Source organism: Monodelphis domestica, chromosome 7, assembly GCF_027887165.1.
Source record: "Monodelphis domestica isolate mMonDom1 chromosome 7, mMonDom1.pri, whole genome shotgun sequence".
NCBI lineage: Eukaryota > Metazoa > Chordata > Mammalia > Didelphimorphia > Didelphidae > Monodelphis > Monodelphis domestica.
In genome coordinates, this window is record NC_077233.1 from 55,759,825 (window position 1) to 55,780,101 (window position 20,277).

A 20,277-nucleotide genomic window follows, 5' to 3' on the forward strand; every position below is an offset into this window, starting at 1 on the left:
TGTCCAAGGTCACATGCTCAGTGGGTGTCAGAGATAAAACTTGTACAAAGATCTTTCTGATTTCAAATCAAGAGTTCTGTCCTCTGCTTAGCTGACCCTTTTAAAAAAAGAGAGAAGCTCTGGATTGTGCCAGGGCCTTCCTCATGGAGTGCCCCATGAGGCACAAGTATTTCAAGTGATATTTGTTTGAGGAGGAACCCAAGGCTCATTAGTGTTGAGTGATTAGCCAGAGATCACACAGCTGGGTAGAGCCAGGATCTGAACCACTGCCCCTTTTACTAAGTCATATTACCCCACCAAAAGTGCCAAGCCACTCACAGGATGCCCTGAAAATATTAATTGAAGTAGTTTCCTCAAGTCTCACTTATGAAAAGAGGTATCTTGACAAAATATTTCACTAGATAGGGGATGAAAACGCCAGAGGAAGTTAACAAGCTCTTTAATTTCCTTCTCAACCAAAAAGTTGACAAATCACTCTGATTTTCGAGATGTGTTAATGGGAATAAGTAGTCCAAAAAGTGTTGCAGTAATAGAGTAGCTAAGTGCCTCTCCCAAGTTCCTAAAAGGAACACAGCTACTATATATGTAGTATATATACATACACTAGCTGAGTGACCTTGGGCAAGTCATTTAACTTTGCCTCTATTTCCTCAAGTGTAAATGAGCTGGAGAAGGAAATGGCAAACCACTCTAGTATCTTTGCCAAGAAAATCCCAAATGGAGGCAGAGTTGGACACTACTGAAAAAATAACTAAAAATAACTAAAAAAAACTCCACGTTTAATAAATGAACTGCCCTGAATTGTTCCTACTAACTAAATGGCTACCTTAAAGGTGAGGAAATCAATGGGACTTTTTGTGAATATTCCCAGAACAAATTTCTCAATCATACCTTACTTTTATGACACACAGAGGACCATCAGAATTATTTTGGAAAATGTAATTGTCATTTCTATGAATGGCTTGCCTTTCCCTTCAGGTATATAAACAAATTCAATATGTAATTTAGCTTGTCTCCTATGCAATTTTTTAAAATGTTCATTGATTCTTTTCTATTCTCCTAAGCAGTATTTCAAAAACAGATAACAAGGTGCTTGTCCTGAAGCCACTCATTACCCATGTAACCAGAGCCATTCCTTTAAGAGTAGAAGAAAAAGTTGTTTTTGTCAAATTAGATCTGCTACGTTGCTTACAGTTTGGAGATGCTTTTGACGAGGACAGGCTTAGAGCCTGAGTGGTCAGTATATCAAATAAGGTATGTGTAAAGCTTGACAAATATTCAGCCGTCATAAAAACGCTAGCTAGTATAATGGTGTTAGAGCCTGGGGCTCCCTCTGATATCCAGACTGGATAGGCAGCAGCCAACTCACTAGACTGCTCCCACCACTGGCTGATTCTGACCCAGGCCAGCTCCCCCCTCCTGGCAGACCCCTGCTTCTGGGGGTCTCACTGTATTAGTCCAGACTCTTGATCAGCTGAGCCCTCTGAAGCTCAGAACTCCTAACTCTGTTATATGTTGATAAATGCATGAAATATATAAATTTTATATGTGTGCATATGTACACACAAATGTATATACACGTAAATCCTTAGGAAATATGGTTGGTCCCCAGGCATGAACAGGTTTTATCAACCTGTTGTTTGGAACCAGGAATGCAGAGAGAAAAAGACAGCGGTGGACTATTAGGTCTGGAAATAGGAAGACTGTCTAAATTGGACCACAGATACCTACCCACTATGAGGCTCTGGACGAGTCACTTAATCTCTACCTCAGTTTCCTCAACTATTAAATGGGGATAATAATAGCACCTATTTCCTGGAGTGTTTGTGAGGATTGATGGAGATAAATACAAAACACTCTGCCATCCTCAGAATGCTGCTATATAATTGTTTTATTCAGAAGGCCATAGAAAAATTGGCTTGTTTTATTTACAGCGTAATTCCTTTAGAATAAAGTATTTGTGCAAGGCTAGTTTGTAGAATATTTTGACTTTCAATAGTTCTACCAAATACATATGTTAACAAGGATGACCCACAGTACCTTTTTCGTTCTTCTGGACTCATTACTCATGTCATTGATGTGGTGTAAAACCCAACCCATTTACTCCTTCCCATCTTGTTAATGTCTTCCTATAAATGTCTTCCCCAACATGGACTTCCTTTAGATCTCTTGATATTCTCTAAATAGCAATATTACAAATGGGCTATCCATCATTCCCTCCTCTTATTCTATAAGCAGCCAAAGTGAGCAATTTGATGTTGGAAATACATTGTAGTCTTTTTATGCCTACCATGTGTCATTGCTTTTGGATGCCCCATCATTTTGATTCCTTAGAGACTGTGGTATTACAGGATTTCCAGTCTTATAAAAAGGCCTACTCCAGAAATATAACTTTCTGCTTCTGGCATAAAGGTGTAGAGGCTATGAGAACAGAATGATAACGTACTTTCAGAAAAGAATATTAACTGGATTGTTTTTAACTTTTTATTTGCTAAAAGGTAAAGTTCAGACTGAAATGATGAGATAAGAGAAGTCACCTCCATCTATGCACTTGTGAAGGTGAGAGGTCCCACAAGTATTATACATTGCATATGGTTCTGGACTTTTTCAATGCATCAGTAAATTATGCTGACTTTTTCTCTTAAAAAACAAAACAAAACTTTGTCATATGGAATGGTACTGTGGGACGGCTAGGTAGAGGAGAAATATTTGGAATGCTATGGAATACTAAGAAACAAAATATAACTTTTTTTAAAGGTACAGTTCAATGCTATTAGGAGCAATAATGATTGTTATAGAAGTGTATCAACAATACAATTTAAAATAAAGATCAAATTCTAATGACCTCACCATGGCAGGGAGGTTATTCTAGATTCTGAAGGATAGATAAAAAAATCAAGAGTTCTGGCAGGTTACGCCATGCAGGATAGACTTCAAATATGGTACTGGTGGTTGTGTCTAAGGACTAGACTGATCATAAGAGGGCTCATCACCAGTAGGCTGGTCACCAGATGTAAGGCTCATCGCCAGGGTCGGCCAGCCCTGTGTGACCTCACTTGGGGTAACGAAATGAAGAGTAACGAATGGACGCTATATGAAAATGCATAGCGACAAAGCTTTATTGGTTTCACACAAAGCATATATAGGTTAAGACACACAGGAAGATATGATGTTACCGCCCAGCAACAGCAGGAACCAATAATTGGGCAGATTCATAGGAATACATGACGACGTTACCTGCCAGGCACAAGGAAGAACCGAGAGGATTCCAAACAAGCAACTTTCCCACAGTCTCTCACAACTTCTCACAAACCTTATCAATCCTCTCTTTGCTGGCTACTCCAACCTTGCAGTTTCTTTCTCACAAACCTTATCAGTCTGATGCTACTCTGATGCTACTCCAACCTTGACCACACAGCTGGGCAGGTCGTACACAGTTCAACCCACAACCCTGACTATGCAACCCAAGCAGGGAGAAGAGGAGGGCTTTAACCCTTACGGTTCTGCCTCAACTACAACCAGATAGTCAATTCTTCAGTCCTGGTAACCCAATATGCAGAAGACTAAATGCTCAGGAAATCAATCCCTTGTATAGCTGCTCTCCAAACTTCATCTTCCTTGTTGGCAGAGATGTGCATTTAAAAATTTCATCCATAAATTGTTCCCCTAAGAAAGGTTTGTATCAGAATTAAGGCGATCAGTAATATAGAAACCGTGTTCTTCTATTGCCCGATAGAGAGTAATGTACTTAGAAGCTCTCCTTGACCTTGGTACCACAAATTTCTCAGTGAATTCATCTCTGTTCAATTGATGCTTCCCTTCTGTTTTCAGTATATAATTAATGAATGTCAAGGCAAAAGTATAACAGTTGTGGCAATGTTCTTCATACCTTTGAAAACAAATTCAGTCATTTTTAAAGGGTTCAAAAGGAATTTTATAGGCAAAATCATGGGGGCTGTCAAATCACTGGCCTAAAATGTGGATGCATCCTTCCTACTTCAATCCTACAACATCTTAGGGATGCATTGACATTAAACTTAACCAGGGTGATCCAAAAGAACATTGGGGGACTTCCATTTGCTTCTTCATGCTTGGAAGTGGACAATTAAAGGGAAAAAAATTGAAACTTGGAAAGCAGGCATAGAAACTGTACACTTCTTATAAATATATAATAGCATAATGGACAGAAGAATTGAACTTGTTACTAGCTATGAGACTCTGGCCTAAATGTCCCTGAACTTTAATTTTATCACCTGTAAAATAGGGAGAGCAAGAACACTGGCTCACAGGGTCATGATGAGACTAACAAGAGCTTTGCAAACCTTAAAAGTCCATATAAATGGAAGCTATAGTTCATTTTAACTTAAATTGCAGATTGTAATACTATGATTCCTGGTCTAAGTTTTTTTGAATCATTACAGATTCTAACTATGGAACTTTATAACTTGAAGGGACCCTAGAAATAATTTCGTTTTTAAGAGCTGGGGAAATAGACACAAGGAGATATAGGAACTTGCCCAAGGTCACACAGTTAATGGAAGGACTTGGAGCTCCCAAAGCAATTTCTTTTATATTTCTAATATTACTTTGAAGATGTTTCAGGTCCATTTATGTCAAAGGGCATTTGAGAAAAAATTTATTTCATAGATCAAGAGCTTAAAAGGACCTCAAATAAATTCTGGGCCAGCCCCCTCCCTTTACAAAGTGAAAGAGATTAAATTCACACAGGTAAGGTTCTTCAGAGGTGGGATTTGAATCCAATTCTCTGACTGCTGAGCTAATGCTCTTTACTCTGTACCAGGCTGCCTCACTAAATTCATGGTTAGTTTACAGGTCATACAGATGAAAGTAGCAGTAGTAGAGGTCATGAAAATCATATTTGTGTGTTTAAGTATTGAGGTCACTAGTTACGAAATTTGCCTGGAAATATATGAAAAGAAAAAAATAGTAATTTCTCTGATTCTGACATTTGTATAGATAACCCCCCCCCCCCCGATTAATTCAATCTGAAATGTACAGCTTTGGCTATAATTTTGTTCATAGAAAAGAATCTTTTGTACTTTCATATTGCCCTTGTTTATAGAAAATTCATATGTACCCCAGTTGGAATTCTGTTAGATACTGTGGTACTCTGAAAAACCTATTTTCTGGGTGCCTCATCTTATGACAGATTGTCTTTGCTCTAGATATGCCCATTCATGTCATGCCACCCTGCCCCTTTTTTAGAATCCCAAATGTCTGAAATCTTCCTTACTAGAAACTTTTAGCCTCACTAAATGTCACCTTCCTGCTTGGTGAGAAATCCTTCAGACATGCCTGTTAAAAACCCCACCTCTTAATTTATCTTCTATGCTGGGAACAGCTGTTGTATACAACAGAACCCTGCCTTCACCCAAGTACTAAATGTCAGGTCAGGGGGTGCCCCTTACTATGCCATCTCTTAGGAGGTCTGATCCCCACTTCCTCATGACCTTGTCACAAGTCACTTGTGACCCTATCATAGATCTTCCTTGTTTGAGTTAAAACTCATTTATATCCCTGAGAAATCTACTAATCCTGGGGAAATCAATCTCTAAAGTCTCACCAAAAAAGTAACTTTTGGGGGACCTTTTAACACCTGGAGATGATTCTGTTATCCTATTAGATTCTTTAGTGCTACGTACCTGTTTGGAGACCAGGCATCTGTTGCAGAGAATTCTTCCAGATATTTGTCCCATTGGTCCATCAGTCCAAACATGTTGGGCTGTAATAGTGGAATACTTATACTCTGTTCCCACCCAGCTTCATCTCTGTGGACACCTTGTTCATTGTAATTATACACAATTCCTATTTTTAAAAAATCAAATTGATGAATCATGATTATGAATTCTGTTTTAGGGGAAACATCCTGGAAAAGCAACTACAAAATTACTTCACACATAATCAGAATTTACAAACAAAAACTTTACAAATACGCATTGGGGAGCAGTTAGATGGCTCAATGGATTGAGAGTCAGGGTTCAAATCTGACCTCAGATACTTCCTAGCTGTGTGACCCTGTGCAAGTCACTTGACCCCCATTGCCTAGCCCTTACCACACTTCTGCCTTATAACCAATACACAGTATTCATTCTAAACCAGAAGGTAAGGGTTTAATTAAAAAAAAAAAATAGGCATTGGTCAGGTATCATTGGTTGGGTTTTGTCCTTGAGTGGAGATGGGGGTGGGGGGAGGGGGAATCTTCCTGGTAACTGTCACTAAAAGCACAAGAAAACATTCAAGCAATTCTGGTTCCTATTTTCTCCAGGAGAACACAACTCTACAAAGAGCATAAAGAAAACTTTCCAAATTCTTTGGTTGAAATAAGTTCTACTTTGTAGGCAAGTTTATCCAATTTCCTTAAAGAAAAAATCTGCAACAAATTTAAAGTACTAAAAGTTTGTCATCTGATTGACTACTTTTGTGGGTAGACTTTTAACCTATGTTCTTCAGTCCTTGTGTTTGTATTCATTTTTTGGCAAAGGGAGAAAGGAGAACCATATTTTTTTTTAATCTGAGTATGATATACACCAAAATAAAACCCAATGATAAAAAAAGACTCCCAGAACTGCTTCACTGAAGATATGGATCCATAAACCCAATGCTTAGCCTGGCATATAATAGGTGCTTAATAAATACTTGATTCAAATCCTTCACACACAAAAAGAAAAAAAGTTTTCCTATATTTAAGGAGAAAGGTGAGTTTAATAAAGAAGGTAAGAAAAGTTTACGGCTACATCTCCCCCCTCTAGTTTGGCCAGGTGAAGTCCCAAGGTGATTTTGCATGGACCCAGACCAGTGACCAGGCACAGAGGGCCTTCTCATTTTCAACATCCTGGCCATCCACTTATCATCCTTCAATCTTACCATATGACTAGTCCATCTTCTCTTTCAGTTGTACAGTTTTTTTAATGCATCCTTCAGTACTGTTCAGAGGTTCTTGTTTTATTTACCATTACTGTCTGCTTACACCAAGCGTGTGCTTTTCCATTGTCTTTGTGATGTTCATCTTTTGGTTTTTGGAGGGAATCGTGTATCTGATATCACTGCCCATACAGCAGCACTGGTAAAATGTTGGTATTGAAAAGAAGGGCCGCCTTATCAGAAGCTTGTGATTATTAAAAATGCTTTGCAATTTCCTGAAGGCAAGTCAGCTACTCTTTTCAATTGAGCCCAACTCATTATTACAATTGGACACGCTTTGTAAGAAATCCATTCAGATTATGTTGTAATCTGGGCAACGAACATTCTTCACCCATTTGGTCTACCTGTGCAGATGGCCAGACTAATTTGAGTGATTACAGATCTCTTCTACAATGTGTTGGAGCTTGATGTAATCCACACAATGTCATCTGCAAACAACACGTCTAGAGGACCTCACCAGAGGTCTCCTAGAATGGACTCGACTAGATCTCCATCCCAGTGGCAAAATTATGTTGGGTTTCCATCTGCACGTTATATGTCTTGCCTGATGCTTACTATTAGACCATTATACAAGGTTATTTCTGGTGCTGTCTTCCAAGAAATCCTGAATGATCTTAATATGTGAATGGGAAAAGATTCTGTAAGGGAGCATTTTGTGCCAACAAAGCACGATAGGATCTTGTATCACTCCATCTCTCAGTCAATTGTGAGTTGGTACAGAGGTTGAGAAATACCAAAAAGAAATATTTCCTGCCTAAAGAAATTTATATTCTTTTGGCTAATGTCAGAGAGAGCTAGAACGTGCATACAGATGAGTATAAAATGAGACAAAATGAAGTAAACAAAATACATCTCATCTCACATCCATCCCCTTCTAGCCACCAAATGTCACCTTCCCTGTTAAGACCTTCATCCCAACTTAACTGCACTTTTGTAATAGCCTCCCAATGTGTCCACCTGCCTCTAGTCTCTTCCCATTGCAACAATTTACAAGCTGTCCCTTCAATCTTTCCAAAGTACGGGTCTCTCAGTGTCATTTCCTTTCTGTTTCTAGTACAAACTTCTTAGCTTGTCACTGAAGACTCTCTACAACAATCTGGCTCCCTTTCTAGCTTTATTTCATATTATCCCTCTTGTTCCAGCCAAACCGACTGGTCACTGTGCCTTGAACTCCATCCCTGACATCTCTGCCACTGTTGCAGGCTATCTCACATTCCAAAATGCACACCTTCATCTTTGCCTGTTATACTCTACCTTCTCTTAAAACTTATCACAGGTGCTACTACCTCTATGCATCCAGTGATCTCCACAGATGAAAGCATTCCTTCCCCTCTCGAATTATTCATTCCCGATCTTTCCATCATCCTCATCACTGGCTATATTATGTTTTCAACAGGCTCTAGCATCTATCCCTTCAAGCTAGCATTTTATATCTCTCCTCTCTTTTCTTTCCCAGCTAAACTCTCAGATGTACATTCATTGCATCTGCTTCCTTTCCTCTCACTACTGCTGGTTTTAGTCTGCCTTTTGAACTGACTTCTCCACTGAGAAACTCTAATGATCGCAAACCTCATGATCTCTTTGCAACAGTGGATAGATATCCCTCCTAAAAATTCTCTTCATATTCCGCTTTGGCGGCACACCTTTCTATTGATCCTCTCCACTTAACTCTGACCACTCCTTAGCCTTCTGATCTGGGTCACCATCTAATCCCATCCACTAAAAAATGTCCAACTATTTCCCAAGTCCTCTCTCTTCCTTTCTCCCTCTATATACTCTCTCCTCTTATCCTATCCTCTCCCATAGGTTTAGTTTTTGCCTTTATATAGATGACTCCCAAATGTACACACTGAGAACTCTCCTAAGTTGTATGCATATTCAACATCTCTAAGTGATGTCCAAAATGGAACTCGTTTCTTTCCAGTTTGACTGGCCTACTTACTGTTCCATTTCCCATCTCTTTCATGAACTGTTCCTTACGCCTAAATGTATATATCTGCCCATTAGAATTCCCAGCTTCCTTTCCAGACCTGGCTCATGTACAGAGGGAATCCTTTCCTGATTTCCCCCTAGTTATTAATGTTTTTTCATTCCTCAAATTGTCATGAATATAGTTTATCTAGTTATACGTTATGAATTTTTTCCTCTCTCTTCCCAGGGGGAAGGACAGCTCCTTAAGGCTAAGAATCCCCCTAACTTCACCCCTCTCTCCCAGCAGGGGACGGCCTTCCCTTTTGTCTGTATTCCACATACCTAACGCCCTGCCTTGCACATTGCAAAAGCAAGAAGGACTGCAACAATGTGCTTGATTCTTTGAGGTATTCTCAAGTAAAATTTGGAGAACTGAATCTAATTGAAACTGGAAGAACAGGAATGAGAAAGTAGAGAAACTGTTTTACCATATGTATTGGTTATTCCAACATGGAGATCAGCATTTCCATCATAGTCCCTGAAAAAAAAAAACAAAAAAAACCCTGACATTTTTCATAATTGTCTATACATCACTTCCTTTTATTATTATTTTGTAAACCGTTATCTTCCATCTTTGAGTCAATACTGTGTATTGGCTCCAAGGCAGAAGAGAGGTAAAGACTAGGCAATGGGGGACAAGTGACTTGCCCAGGGTCACACAGCTGGGCAGTGTCTGAGGTCATATTTGAACCCAGGGCCTCCCGACCTGGCTCTCGAGCCACTGAGCCACCTAGGTAGCCCCTGGAATAAAATGTCAACTGTGGGAGACTAGCCTATCTATTTTATCTTCACGCATGCCTGACATCCAGCTAGCCACTGGTAGTTGTGAATTTGTTTGCCCATTGGAGAGACCCAAGGCTCTGGGCACTACTTTGGGGAGCAAAGCCCTGGAGTCAGACGTTCAAACCCCTCCATGGGGCGCCCCTTTCAGAGAGGACCACACATGCGGGGCTGGACTGCCTCATAAGCTGGTCTGAGTTCCTCCTTTTAGAAGTCCAGGCCCAGGAGGTCCACATCAGGGATGGGACTGGATCCCCAGATCCTCTGATTCCAAAGAGGTCTTCCCACTTTACCATGCCCGCCTAACCTTCCTTTCTGGGCCTCTGTGCTCCTGTTTGCAAAACAGGGACAGTCCCCATCCCACCTTGTCCCAGAGTGAGACTCCAATAGGACAGTGCGAGTAAAACACTTCCAGAAGTGCCATAGAAAATGAGAGCCACGAACACTCAATTCGCAAACCTTAAGGTGGCTGAATGGATAGAGTATCAGGAGGCCCTGGGTTCAAATCTGGCCTCAGACACTTTATCACTAAGATTCTGGGCCCATCACCTAATCCCAATTGCTTGACTCTCACCACTCGTCTGCCTCGGAATTCCCACTTGGTGGGATTCTAAAATGGAAGGGAAGGGTTTAAAAAAAATCTGGCTTCCTGGCGATGGGGCCTTGGGCAAACCTAGGCCCTTACTGCTCGCCTGCCTTGGAACCCATATACAATATTGATTCAAAGATGGAAGGTAAGGTTTTAAAAAATACCTGGCCTCAGCCACTTACAGGCCGTGTGACCCTGAGCAAGTCACTTAACCCTGTTTGTCTAAAGGTCTCTTCTGTCCTAAAGTTGCTACCAAAACAGAAAGTAAGGGGGAAAAGACAAAGAGACAGAGAAAGAACCTTAGGAAGGAAAGAGGGAAGAAAGGAAGCTTTATTAAGTATCTACTTTGTGCTAAGTGCTGAGAAAAAGAGGCAGTCCAGAGAAGTGAGTAGAAAATGGGCAGGCATCAGAATCAGAAAGACCCGAGTTCAAATTCAACCTCTGACATGGGACTGGCTGTGTGACCCTGGGCAAGTCACTTGACCCCCATTGCCTAGCCCTTACCACTCTTCTGCCTTGGAACCAATAGCCAGTATTGACTCTAGGATGGAAGGTAAGGGTTTAAAAAAAAAACCTACGGGCCCACCGTGTGTTGGTGGGAGAAGTTTCTCCTTCCTCGCCTGGAGGAACTCCTAAGTGCAAAAACATTATCGCATCTCCACAGAGGGAGGGAAGCCAGAAAACGCGGCCCTTGTTTCAGAGGAGGAAACAGCGGACTAGTCGCGGGGCCTCTGGCCGCCCCGTACCTGAGGAAGGTCCCTCGGGTGGGCCTGAGCAGGAAGGCGCAGCGCTCTCGGTGCCCGCTGCTCAGCGGGGGGGCGATGCTGACAGGGGCCTCGTCCAGCTTCCCGAAGTTCAGGGGCCGCCGGCACACAGGGCAAAGGTCGGGCACTCGGAAGCCAAAGACCTCCTTCCCACAGTGGCGGAATTGGACCACGGACCGGCCGGCTTCGGGCGGCTGCATCCCGGCCAGCTGGGTGAAAAGACCGAAAATGCTGGGACTGTGCCAGCCTCCGCCTCCTTCTGCCCCTCCTCCCGGAACACCGCAGCCCAGCCTAGGCCACAGTCAGGACCACGTGAGCCGCCATGACGTCACTCCCATGGGCGGTCCCCTCAGTCGGACAGCTTGGAGCCGCCCCCAAGTCCTGTACTTAAAGAGCCAGCGTCGCCGGGCTGCCTCTTCTGGGCTCAGATGCGGGATGTCCAGGTCGTTCCGTCATTTCTTTTGATTTAGGGAAAGCGAGTGGGAAGATCCCGGCTCTGCGAGGTTTTGGCAAAGTCATGTCGCTGATCCTCTGAATAATGGATTTTTGAGCAGTAAGGACTGGACAATGGGGGTTAAGTGACTTGCCCAGGGTCACACAGCTGGGAAGTGTCTGAGGTAAGATTTGAACCCAGGACCTTCCCTCTCAAGGCCCAGCTAATCCACTGAGCCACCCAGCTGCCCCATTGATAGATAGTGGATCTCGAAGGCCGCCTTCAATCTCTAAAGTTCTTTAGCTCTAAACTCAAACTGGATCCTTCTAGAGTGAAAGTTCCACAGCTTTATTTAGAGGCGGCAAGAGAAGCTGCAATAACTATATAAGTTGTTCAGTTGTGTCTGACTCCTTGCAACCCTATTTGGAATGTTCTTGGCAAAGATACTGGAGCAGTTGGCCATTTCCTTCTCCAGTTCATTTGACAAATGAGGAAACTGAGGAAAATAGGGTTGAGTGACTTGCTCAAGGTCACACAGTCAGTGAGCATCTAAAGCCAAATTTGAACTTTCTGAATGCAGGTCTGGCAAACTATCCACAGCACCACTCAGCTGCCTATCCTGTAATTAGAAATCGGGTAAGCCCAGTTGTCTAGCCCTCACGGCTCTTCTGCCTTAGAACCTATATTTGGTAATGATTCTAAGAACAGAAAGTAACAAAAGAATAAGGAGAGGGGGCGGTGTGGTGGTTAGCTTGCTAGCCTCTAAATCAGGAAAAACTGGGTTCGAGTCTCGCCTCTAACATCTAATGGCTGGGTGACCCAAATGGTAGTACCATCAAAAAAAAATAGCAGAGAAGCAGATAAGAGTACGGAACTTGAAATTTAGAACTCCTAAATTCAAATCTTGCCTCAGACACACACTAGTTATATGACCTTAGGCAAGTCACTTACCCAACCTTAGCCTCAGTTTCCTCATCTGTAAAATGGAGATAATAATAGTATCAACATTGTTATGAGTATCAAGTGAAGTAACATGGGTAAATGAAGCACTATATGAATGCTAGCCGTTATTATTCAATGGCTTAATGATCTCATTCATGTTGGTACTCCCTCTTAGCAGTTTCATATCCCACCATCTCCTCTTATCCAGGCAGTCCATCTCACCATCTGTCTAGCACCACTGACTTGCTCCTCCCCAAGTGGACCAGCACCCTCTACACTGGACTTGGGACCTAAACTTCCCTACTCACAATTTTCCTGAATTCATACCTCAGTCCCTGGGGAAATTAATCCCCTCACCTTTGGAGCCCACATTCTAGGACCCAGCCCAGTTTATGGGTGACTCGGTATGTGCTAACAAGTCCATTTAGCCCACGGTGTCTACTAGCTGACAACATTCTTCAGGATCACACTAGATTTCAGCCATCCAGCCACCCATCTTACCATCTGCTATTTCTGTGGACATATTTCCCCCGACTCCATTTGTACCTTTCCAGAACAAAGTCCCCTTCCCTAGTCTTCTCCCCAGTACTGTAAAGGTTAAAATTATGGTTGAGACTGAATGTAATAATTATTTTGGTCACCAAGGATTTTATTTATAAAATCCTAATGAAACACCCAAGTCAGCTGGAAATTTTATAGTGATTTAATTGATAGTAGAGGAGATTAAGGGGAAGGAAAGGAGTAGGTTTTCTCCCCTCCCCCCCAACCTGGCTAGTACCTAGTGGGGAGATTAGGAGATAAGGTTTGGAAGGAGGAAGGAGGAAGGAGTCAGTTTGAACTCCTTAAAGGAAAGGGCTAAGCCAAGATGCCTGAACCTGAAATAAGCTCCAGGGCAAAACTCACCTCCAAACCCAGACAAAATAACTGCCACCACTCCAAAATTGTTGGAACGCCTAGCAAGCTGCCAGCCAGAGTCACCTCTCCAGGCAAAGAGGAAGAGAGAAGAAGTGACGTGCCATATATAGACGGTTTTACATCACTTTCCTGCTTCTCATCTGTACCAATGATAGCTTAGCTTGACTTAGGACAGCCCAGGGGTCTGTTCGCTTTTTCTGCACGTGTCTGTTGAAGGCCGTTTCCTCAGATAATTAAATCTTGAGTTTGGTGCAGACCTTCCTAATCTTGTTAAACTAAGGAGGGTGGAGAAATTCAGGATTCCCAAGACCTGATTCCGTTAGTTCAAGTATCTCTATTGTTTATTGATTAGTAAATAGCTAAATCAGATCTTCTAAAGTACAGTCTGATTAGGGTGGAATAGTTTTAAAATTCACAGGACACAAAATGAGGTTTTCTTTGACAAGGAAAAGAAGCACTTCTTCATGTGAGACAGGGAGGGATCCAGGAGAAAATACCAGCAGAAGGCACCTGAATGATATATGTCTGGCCTCACCCCCTTTTCTGATCATATCATTCCACGATGATATCTTTTAAGTCATTTCTTGAATATAAGCCATGATTGTGTCCACCATTCCTCTCTTCACCCATGATGGTTTTCCTATCACTTGTCATTTTTATTTTTCAGAGATTGTGACATTTTATTAATTCACAATCACATATCATCACTGGGAAAATCCCAGAGTCAAAAACAAGAGGTTTTGTGTCTTATGAAGCAGTTTGAAAATGCTATACAGCTTCACAAAGGTAGTTCAGATTACCCTTGTCTTATTATTATTCAGTCTCTGGGCGTACCTTTGATTTTACCATCATCAACAGCAAAGGCACCACTTCCATCTTCATGAATTCTGAAATTCCCTTCTCTGATTAATAATCTGTTGTTATTCTACCTTCTCCCTCTGCCTGACAAACCCAAACCCTGTTCTTTGCCTTCATCATGACTTCCAATCATTCCACCCCTCTGTTCTTTTCCAGGCAATCTCCCTTGCTCATGCCACACTCTTCTTTCCCTATTCTGACCCCCTTGGTGAACTAGTTCAACCCTGCCCTGTCCACATCCCTTGTTTCCTTTTCCTGTCACTGGTCCTGCTCTGCAAAGCCTTGGTCTTGGATAACTTCTACTATCAAGAGCCTTATGCCCCTGAACAGACCTGGAGAAAATTCCAGAAACCATGCTAACTAGGGCCACTATAATTTTGCTACATCATCTCAACTGAGCCCTCACTATGACAATGCAATCCTCATTTGCCCACTCATTATTTTTTATTTAATTTATTTAAATTAAATTTTTCAATGATTGCCCAATCATTATCAATATTGACTCACTAGCCCACTCAAGACAGTGGTTTTTCCAAACCTTTTCATCCCTCCTCAAATCTCCCATATCTCTTCCTTCCCTCTCTCCTCATAGTTAAGAACCTTGCCTCACAGTTCACTGAAAAACAGAGGCATTTCTCTGAGAGCTTCCTCTTCTTCCTCGTTTTTTAACTTAAAAAATTTTTTAACAATTCTTATCTGATGTTTTCTGATTCAGATTCTCTCCCTTCCTCCCTCCTCTCTTCTTTCCCCAAGGTAGTAAATAGTTTATATCAATGCTGCTAGGCAATACATATTTTCATATCCCTCATGCTGTAAAAGAAGGCACATATACATACAAGAAAAAACTCATGAAAGAAATAGTGAAAAAATGACATGCTTTGATCTGCAATCAAACTAGAATTCCTTCTTTGGCTGTGAAGAACATTTTTCTATCATGAGTCCTTTGAGATTATCTTGGGACCTTGCATTACTGATAATAGTTTAGTCTTTCACAGTTGATCATCATACAATATTTCTGTTACTAGATATGATGTTCTCCTAATTCTACTCACTTCACTTTGCATCAGTTCATATACGTTTTTTCCAGGTTTTTCTGGACTTATCCTGTTCATCATTTTTCACGACATGATAGTATTCCATTACAACCATATACCTCAACTTGTCCAGCCCTTTTCTAATGGATGAACACCCCTTCAGTTTCTAATTTTTTGCCACTACAAAAAGAGATGCTATAAATATTTTTGTCCAAGTAAGTCCTTTTCCCCCCATCTTTGATATCTTTGGGATATAGATCTAGTAGCAGTATTGCTGAGTCAAAGAGTACACATAGTTTTATGGTCTTTTGGGTGTGGTTCCAAATTGCTTTCCAGAATGGTTATATCAGTTCATAGTTTCACTAACAATATATTATTGTCCAAATTTTCCTACACCATCTCCAATATTTATTATTTTCCTCATATTAGTCAATCCAGTAGGTATGAGGTGGTATCTCAGAGTTGTTTGCATTTCTCTAATCAATAATGATTTGAAGCACTTTTTTCATATGGCTATAGATAGTTTTAATTTCTTCATCTGAGAACTTCCTGTTTATATCCTTTGGCCATTTATCAATTGGGGAATGCTTTATATTCTTATGTTTATATTCTCGACATATCTGAGAAATTAGGCCTTTGACAGAGATATTTGTTATAAAAAGTTTCCCCCAGTTTTTTCTCTTCTAATCTCAGTTTCATTGGTTTTGTTAGCACAAAACTTTTTAAATTTAATGTAATCAATATTATCGATTCCATTTCCTGTAATGTTCTCTGTGTCATGTTTGGCTATGTTAAATTTATGGTTGGATTGAGTATATCTAATTGATCACCAGGAATTTAATTACTCAATCCCAAAAATGAATTAGTAAAGTCAGAATGGAATTTATTATAGTTTATTTTACAATAGAGGGAAATATTAAGAAAGAGAGAAAAAGAAAAAAAAGAGAGAGGAAGAGAGAGTGCTCCAGATTCCTGAGTCAGGTAGCAATTCTAAGGCCCCAGGCAGGGGAAAGGAGTCTCAAGAGGAGGGGTCTTTCTCCAGAAAGGAAGTCAGTCTTTACACTCACCACGTGTCAGTTCAATCAGCAGATTCTTTATCAGCCTCAACTCCAATAGAACTGCTTCTTACAGGAGACTCTACTCCAAGTGTGTCTCTTTCAAAACTCCCAGAAGAACAACCTTCAGGCCCATGTCTCTTTCTTTTAAAGACCTTTTTTCTTGTGTCACTTCCCCTAATTCCACATCTACCAATCACAGCTGACACTCTGCACTAGGACTGCCCAGAAGGCAGCTAGTCGATTCTAATTTGTTTGTTACCCACTATTGCACAGGTGGGTCACAGACCTCCCACTTCATGATTAAGTGGGATATTTACACCTTTGGTGATTAGATCTAACAGGGGCAGATCTTCCCACTCAACTTTAAGTATTGTGTTTGCATTTGGGGGGATTAAATCTAAAAAATAGACAGGGGATTACAATTTAATCTTCACAATCAAGGAAGAGCTAAGTACCTTCATTGTTACAATCAAGGGAGAGCCAAATCAGATCTTCACAGCCATAAACTCTTTCTTATCTGTAAATCACAAGATGTTTCCTAGGATTCTGCTGGTTCAGAGAATGGCAGATTAGGAAATTTATGGAAAATCATATAGAAGGAAGTTGGCCTAATACAAATTTCCCTATTACCAAGATGCCAAGAGGATACTGGCCCCATTTGGATTTTCTAGTTACTATGATTAGTGAAGACTCATTTGTAGGTGACCAGATAGCATAATTAAGAACCAATCATAATCTTAGTTTGGGGGCACTTCTGGATCTTATGTAACCACTAAACTATATAAAAGAATCTATTCTATGTCAGGCACCTTTAGTTTAGTAAGGACCATTTACCTCTATTATTGGTAACTGCTAGCCTTGCCAATAAAAAGACTAAGCTCAGCCTTTTGTGCCCCTATCTCTCATTATTACAAATTTATCCTGACAAGGGGATGGGTTTTTAAAAATAGAATGGACAAATCAAAGGGCCTAAGGCAATACTGGCAAAGTATTGACACAAGTGTCCAGCTGACTGGGGTGGGGTGGAGGAGCTGCTCCATTCCCCCTCTTCCCAGCACCTGGGAGCATTTTTTGCATGCCCCATCCCTCTGTCCAGCTGCCCAAAGCAAGCACTTTTCCCCTCCACTCTCCCATAGCTTGAAGTTGTATTTTGGGCATTAGAACTTGAAAACTTTCCCCAATACTGGCCTAAGGCAATCATCTCAAAAGCAGCTTTCTTTCCCTTCCCCTACCAGAATTGCTAGCCTCTGTTCCTTTGTCACCTTGGAATCTTGGTCCTTTATTTTCTACTTTGGGAGGCCATATGAATATATTGTAGAGCAATCAACAAATATTAGTTAAGTACCAACTATGAGCCTATTGTGCTAGGGGTTGGGGATACATAAATACAAATAATTAAACCATCCCTACTCACTAGGGGCTTACATGTTATCAATCAAATCAATAAACATGTATTACGAGCATAACTATGTTCCAGGCACTCTCAAGGAGCTCACAATCTAATGGAGGAAAGAGGCAACAGGCAAACAAATATGTACACAGAAAGCTAAATACAGGATAAATTATTGTTTTGCTTTTGTTTTCCAAGAGGACCAATGGCATCATGGATTGATATCTTGACTTTTGCCTTGAACTGGATTAAGGGAAGCAGAGTCAGACAAAGTCATCAATTTCATTCTCTTTTCCACAGTCATCAAAGTCCAGTAGCAAGACAAAAGTTAGGGTCACTGGTGATGGTTCAGTATGCATTGGATGACTTTGGCATCTTCAATGTCTGACCAAGCTCTGTTCTCCACAGTGCCTGCTTCAGCTATCTTTATGACTTTGAAACATATTGTTCCCATCAACCCATTCCGAAAGGGGAAATCTTCACATGCATGGAAAAGACATCCCCCTAACTCAAATGGGTCTGTGGATCACTGGTTACACTCAAACAGATACAAAGCAAGCTAGATACAGGAAAAATAGAAAAACAAACAGAGAGAGGACTACTAGAATGAGTTTGGAAAGGCTTCCAATAAAAGATAGTACTTTAGTTAAGATTTAAAGGAAGCCAGGGAGGTAGATCTATAGGCAGAGATGAAAGAGAATTTCTAGGTAGGGGGAGAGCCAGATAAAATGTTTAGAGTAGTGAAATGGAGGGTTTTCTTCATGGAATTGCCAGGAAGCCAGTGTCACTGGATTGAAGAGTACTTCACAGGGAGTAAAATGTGAGAAAACTTGAAAGAAAGAAGGAAACTAGGTTATAAAGGGCTTTGAACACTCCGAACACAAAGGATTTTGTGTTTGATCCTGAAGGCAATAGGGAGCCAATGAAGTTTAATGAGTAGTTGGGTGACATGGTGAGACATTTTAGGAAAATCTCTTTGGTAGCTGAATGGAGGATGGATTGGGTTGGAGAGAGACTAGAGGCAGGTTATTCCAGTAGTCCAGGTGTGAGGTGATGAGGGCCTATTCTAGGGTGGGAATAGTGTCAGAGCAGAGAAGGGGTAATATTTGAGGAATGTTGCAGAGTTGGAATCAACAGGTCTTGGCAACAGCTTAGATATGGGATGTTAGAAATAATGAGGAATCCAGGATGACTCTTGGGCTGCAATGGACCCTGAAGATGGTAATGTCCTTTTGAGTAGGAGGAAAGATAGGAAATGGGAAGGGCTTAGAAGGAAAGATAAGTTCTGTTTTGGACATGCTTAGTTTAAGATGTCTCCTGGATAGAGTTCCAGATGTTTGAAAGGCAGCTGGAGATATGAGATCAGCAGAAAGAATGGGGCAGGAAGGGTAGATCTAAAAATCAAAAAGCATGGAGATTAAATTAAAATCCATGGGAAATGATAATAACATTAATTAAAGTAGTAGAGAAGAAGGGCCAGGACAGAACCCTGTGGGTCACCTATGGTTAAAGGGGGTGACCTGGACAAGGATACAACAAAGAAAGAGTGGTCAGGTAGGTAGGAGGAAAACCAGGAGAAGATGATGTCCCCAAACCTAGAGAAAAGAGAGCAATTTCTAGGAGGGGAGGGTGATCGTGTCAAAGACTGAAGAGAGGTCAAGGAAGATAAGAATTGAGCAAAGGCTATTGGATTTGGTGATTAAGAGATCATTAGTAACTCTGGAGAGAGTAGATTTGGTGGAATGATAAGATCAGAAGTCAGAGGGTTTTAAAAAAAAAAGTGAGAAGAAAGAAAATGGACACATCTATTGTAGATGTCTTTTTTGAGGAGTTTAGCCACAAAGAGCAGAAGAGAAATAGGAAGACAGGATGAATTGATCCAGTGAGGGTTTTTTGAGAATGGAGGAGTCATGGGTAGGTTTGTAGATGGTAAGGAAGTAGTCAATAGAGTGAGAGAATAGGGATGACAGAAAGCAAGAATTTGTTAGAGGAAATGGGATGGGATGAAATAACTTGGACAAGAGAAGGAGTTAGACTTGGCAAAGAGTAAGGCCATCTCTTCAAGTGAGACTGGAGTGAAGGAGAAGAGGGTGGAAGAATGATGTGAGATGAGGAGGGGGGCTCACAGTGAATGACCTCAGTTGGCAGAGTAAGGAATGTTCTGAGCTTGCCCAAACCCTAAGATGGAAGGTAAAGGTAGGGAAAAAAAAAGATATCATTATATCCCAAAGCAGCCAAGAAGTTACTCATTCCCCCTGTGTAAGATAAAAATGATGACTCATGCAAATAAACAAAACCTGGAATCAGAAGATAGTAGTAAAAAGAGGCAGTTGTTTATTTCCCTTGTTAACTTGTAAATAACCCAGAACTACCAAAGTAGTCAGAAAAAAACACTTTTTAATCAGGAAATAGGGATAGGCTCAATATTTTGGACACCACACTGAGCAAAAGGCTCTGACACTCTGGGAACTGTATTACTAGGAGAAAGCACTGTGCTAAGTGCCAACTCCCCTGGGAGAAGATACCATACTAGATACCAACTCTAAAAAGATACTGAATCTGAGAGTCTCTTTATACCCTTTTGGGAAGCCTACAGAGACT

At 41.1% G+C, this 20,277-nt stretch overlaps 1 protein-coding gene across 1 annotated transcript; it reads right to left on the minus strand.

Moving 5' to 3' along the window:
• Positions 1–3,095: 3,095 nt before the first annotated feature.
• On the minus strand, positions 3,096–12,794 carry MKRN2OS (MKRN2 opposite strand). The gene is made up of 4 exons (XM_003341739.4): positions 11,029–12,794; positions 9,342–9,391; positions 5,664–5,826; positions 3,096–3,889 (listed from the first exon to the last, which is right to left on the minus strand). The coding sequence occupies exons 1-4, from the start codon at positions 11,244–11,246 to the stop codon at positions 3,667–3,669; spliced, it is 654 nt and encodes a 217-aa protein (XP_003341787.1). The 5' UTR covers positions 11,247–12,794; the 3' UTR covers positions 3,096–3,666.
• Between the last annotated feature and the right edge of the window lie 7,483 nt (positions 12,795–20,277).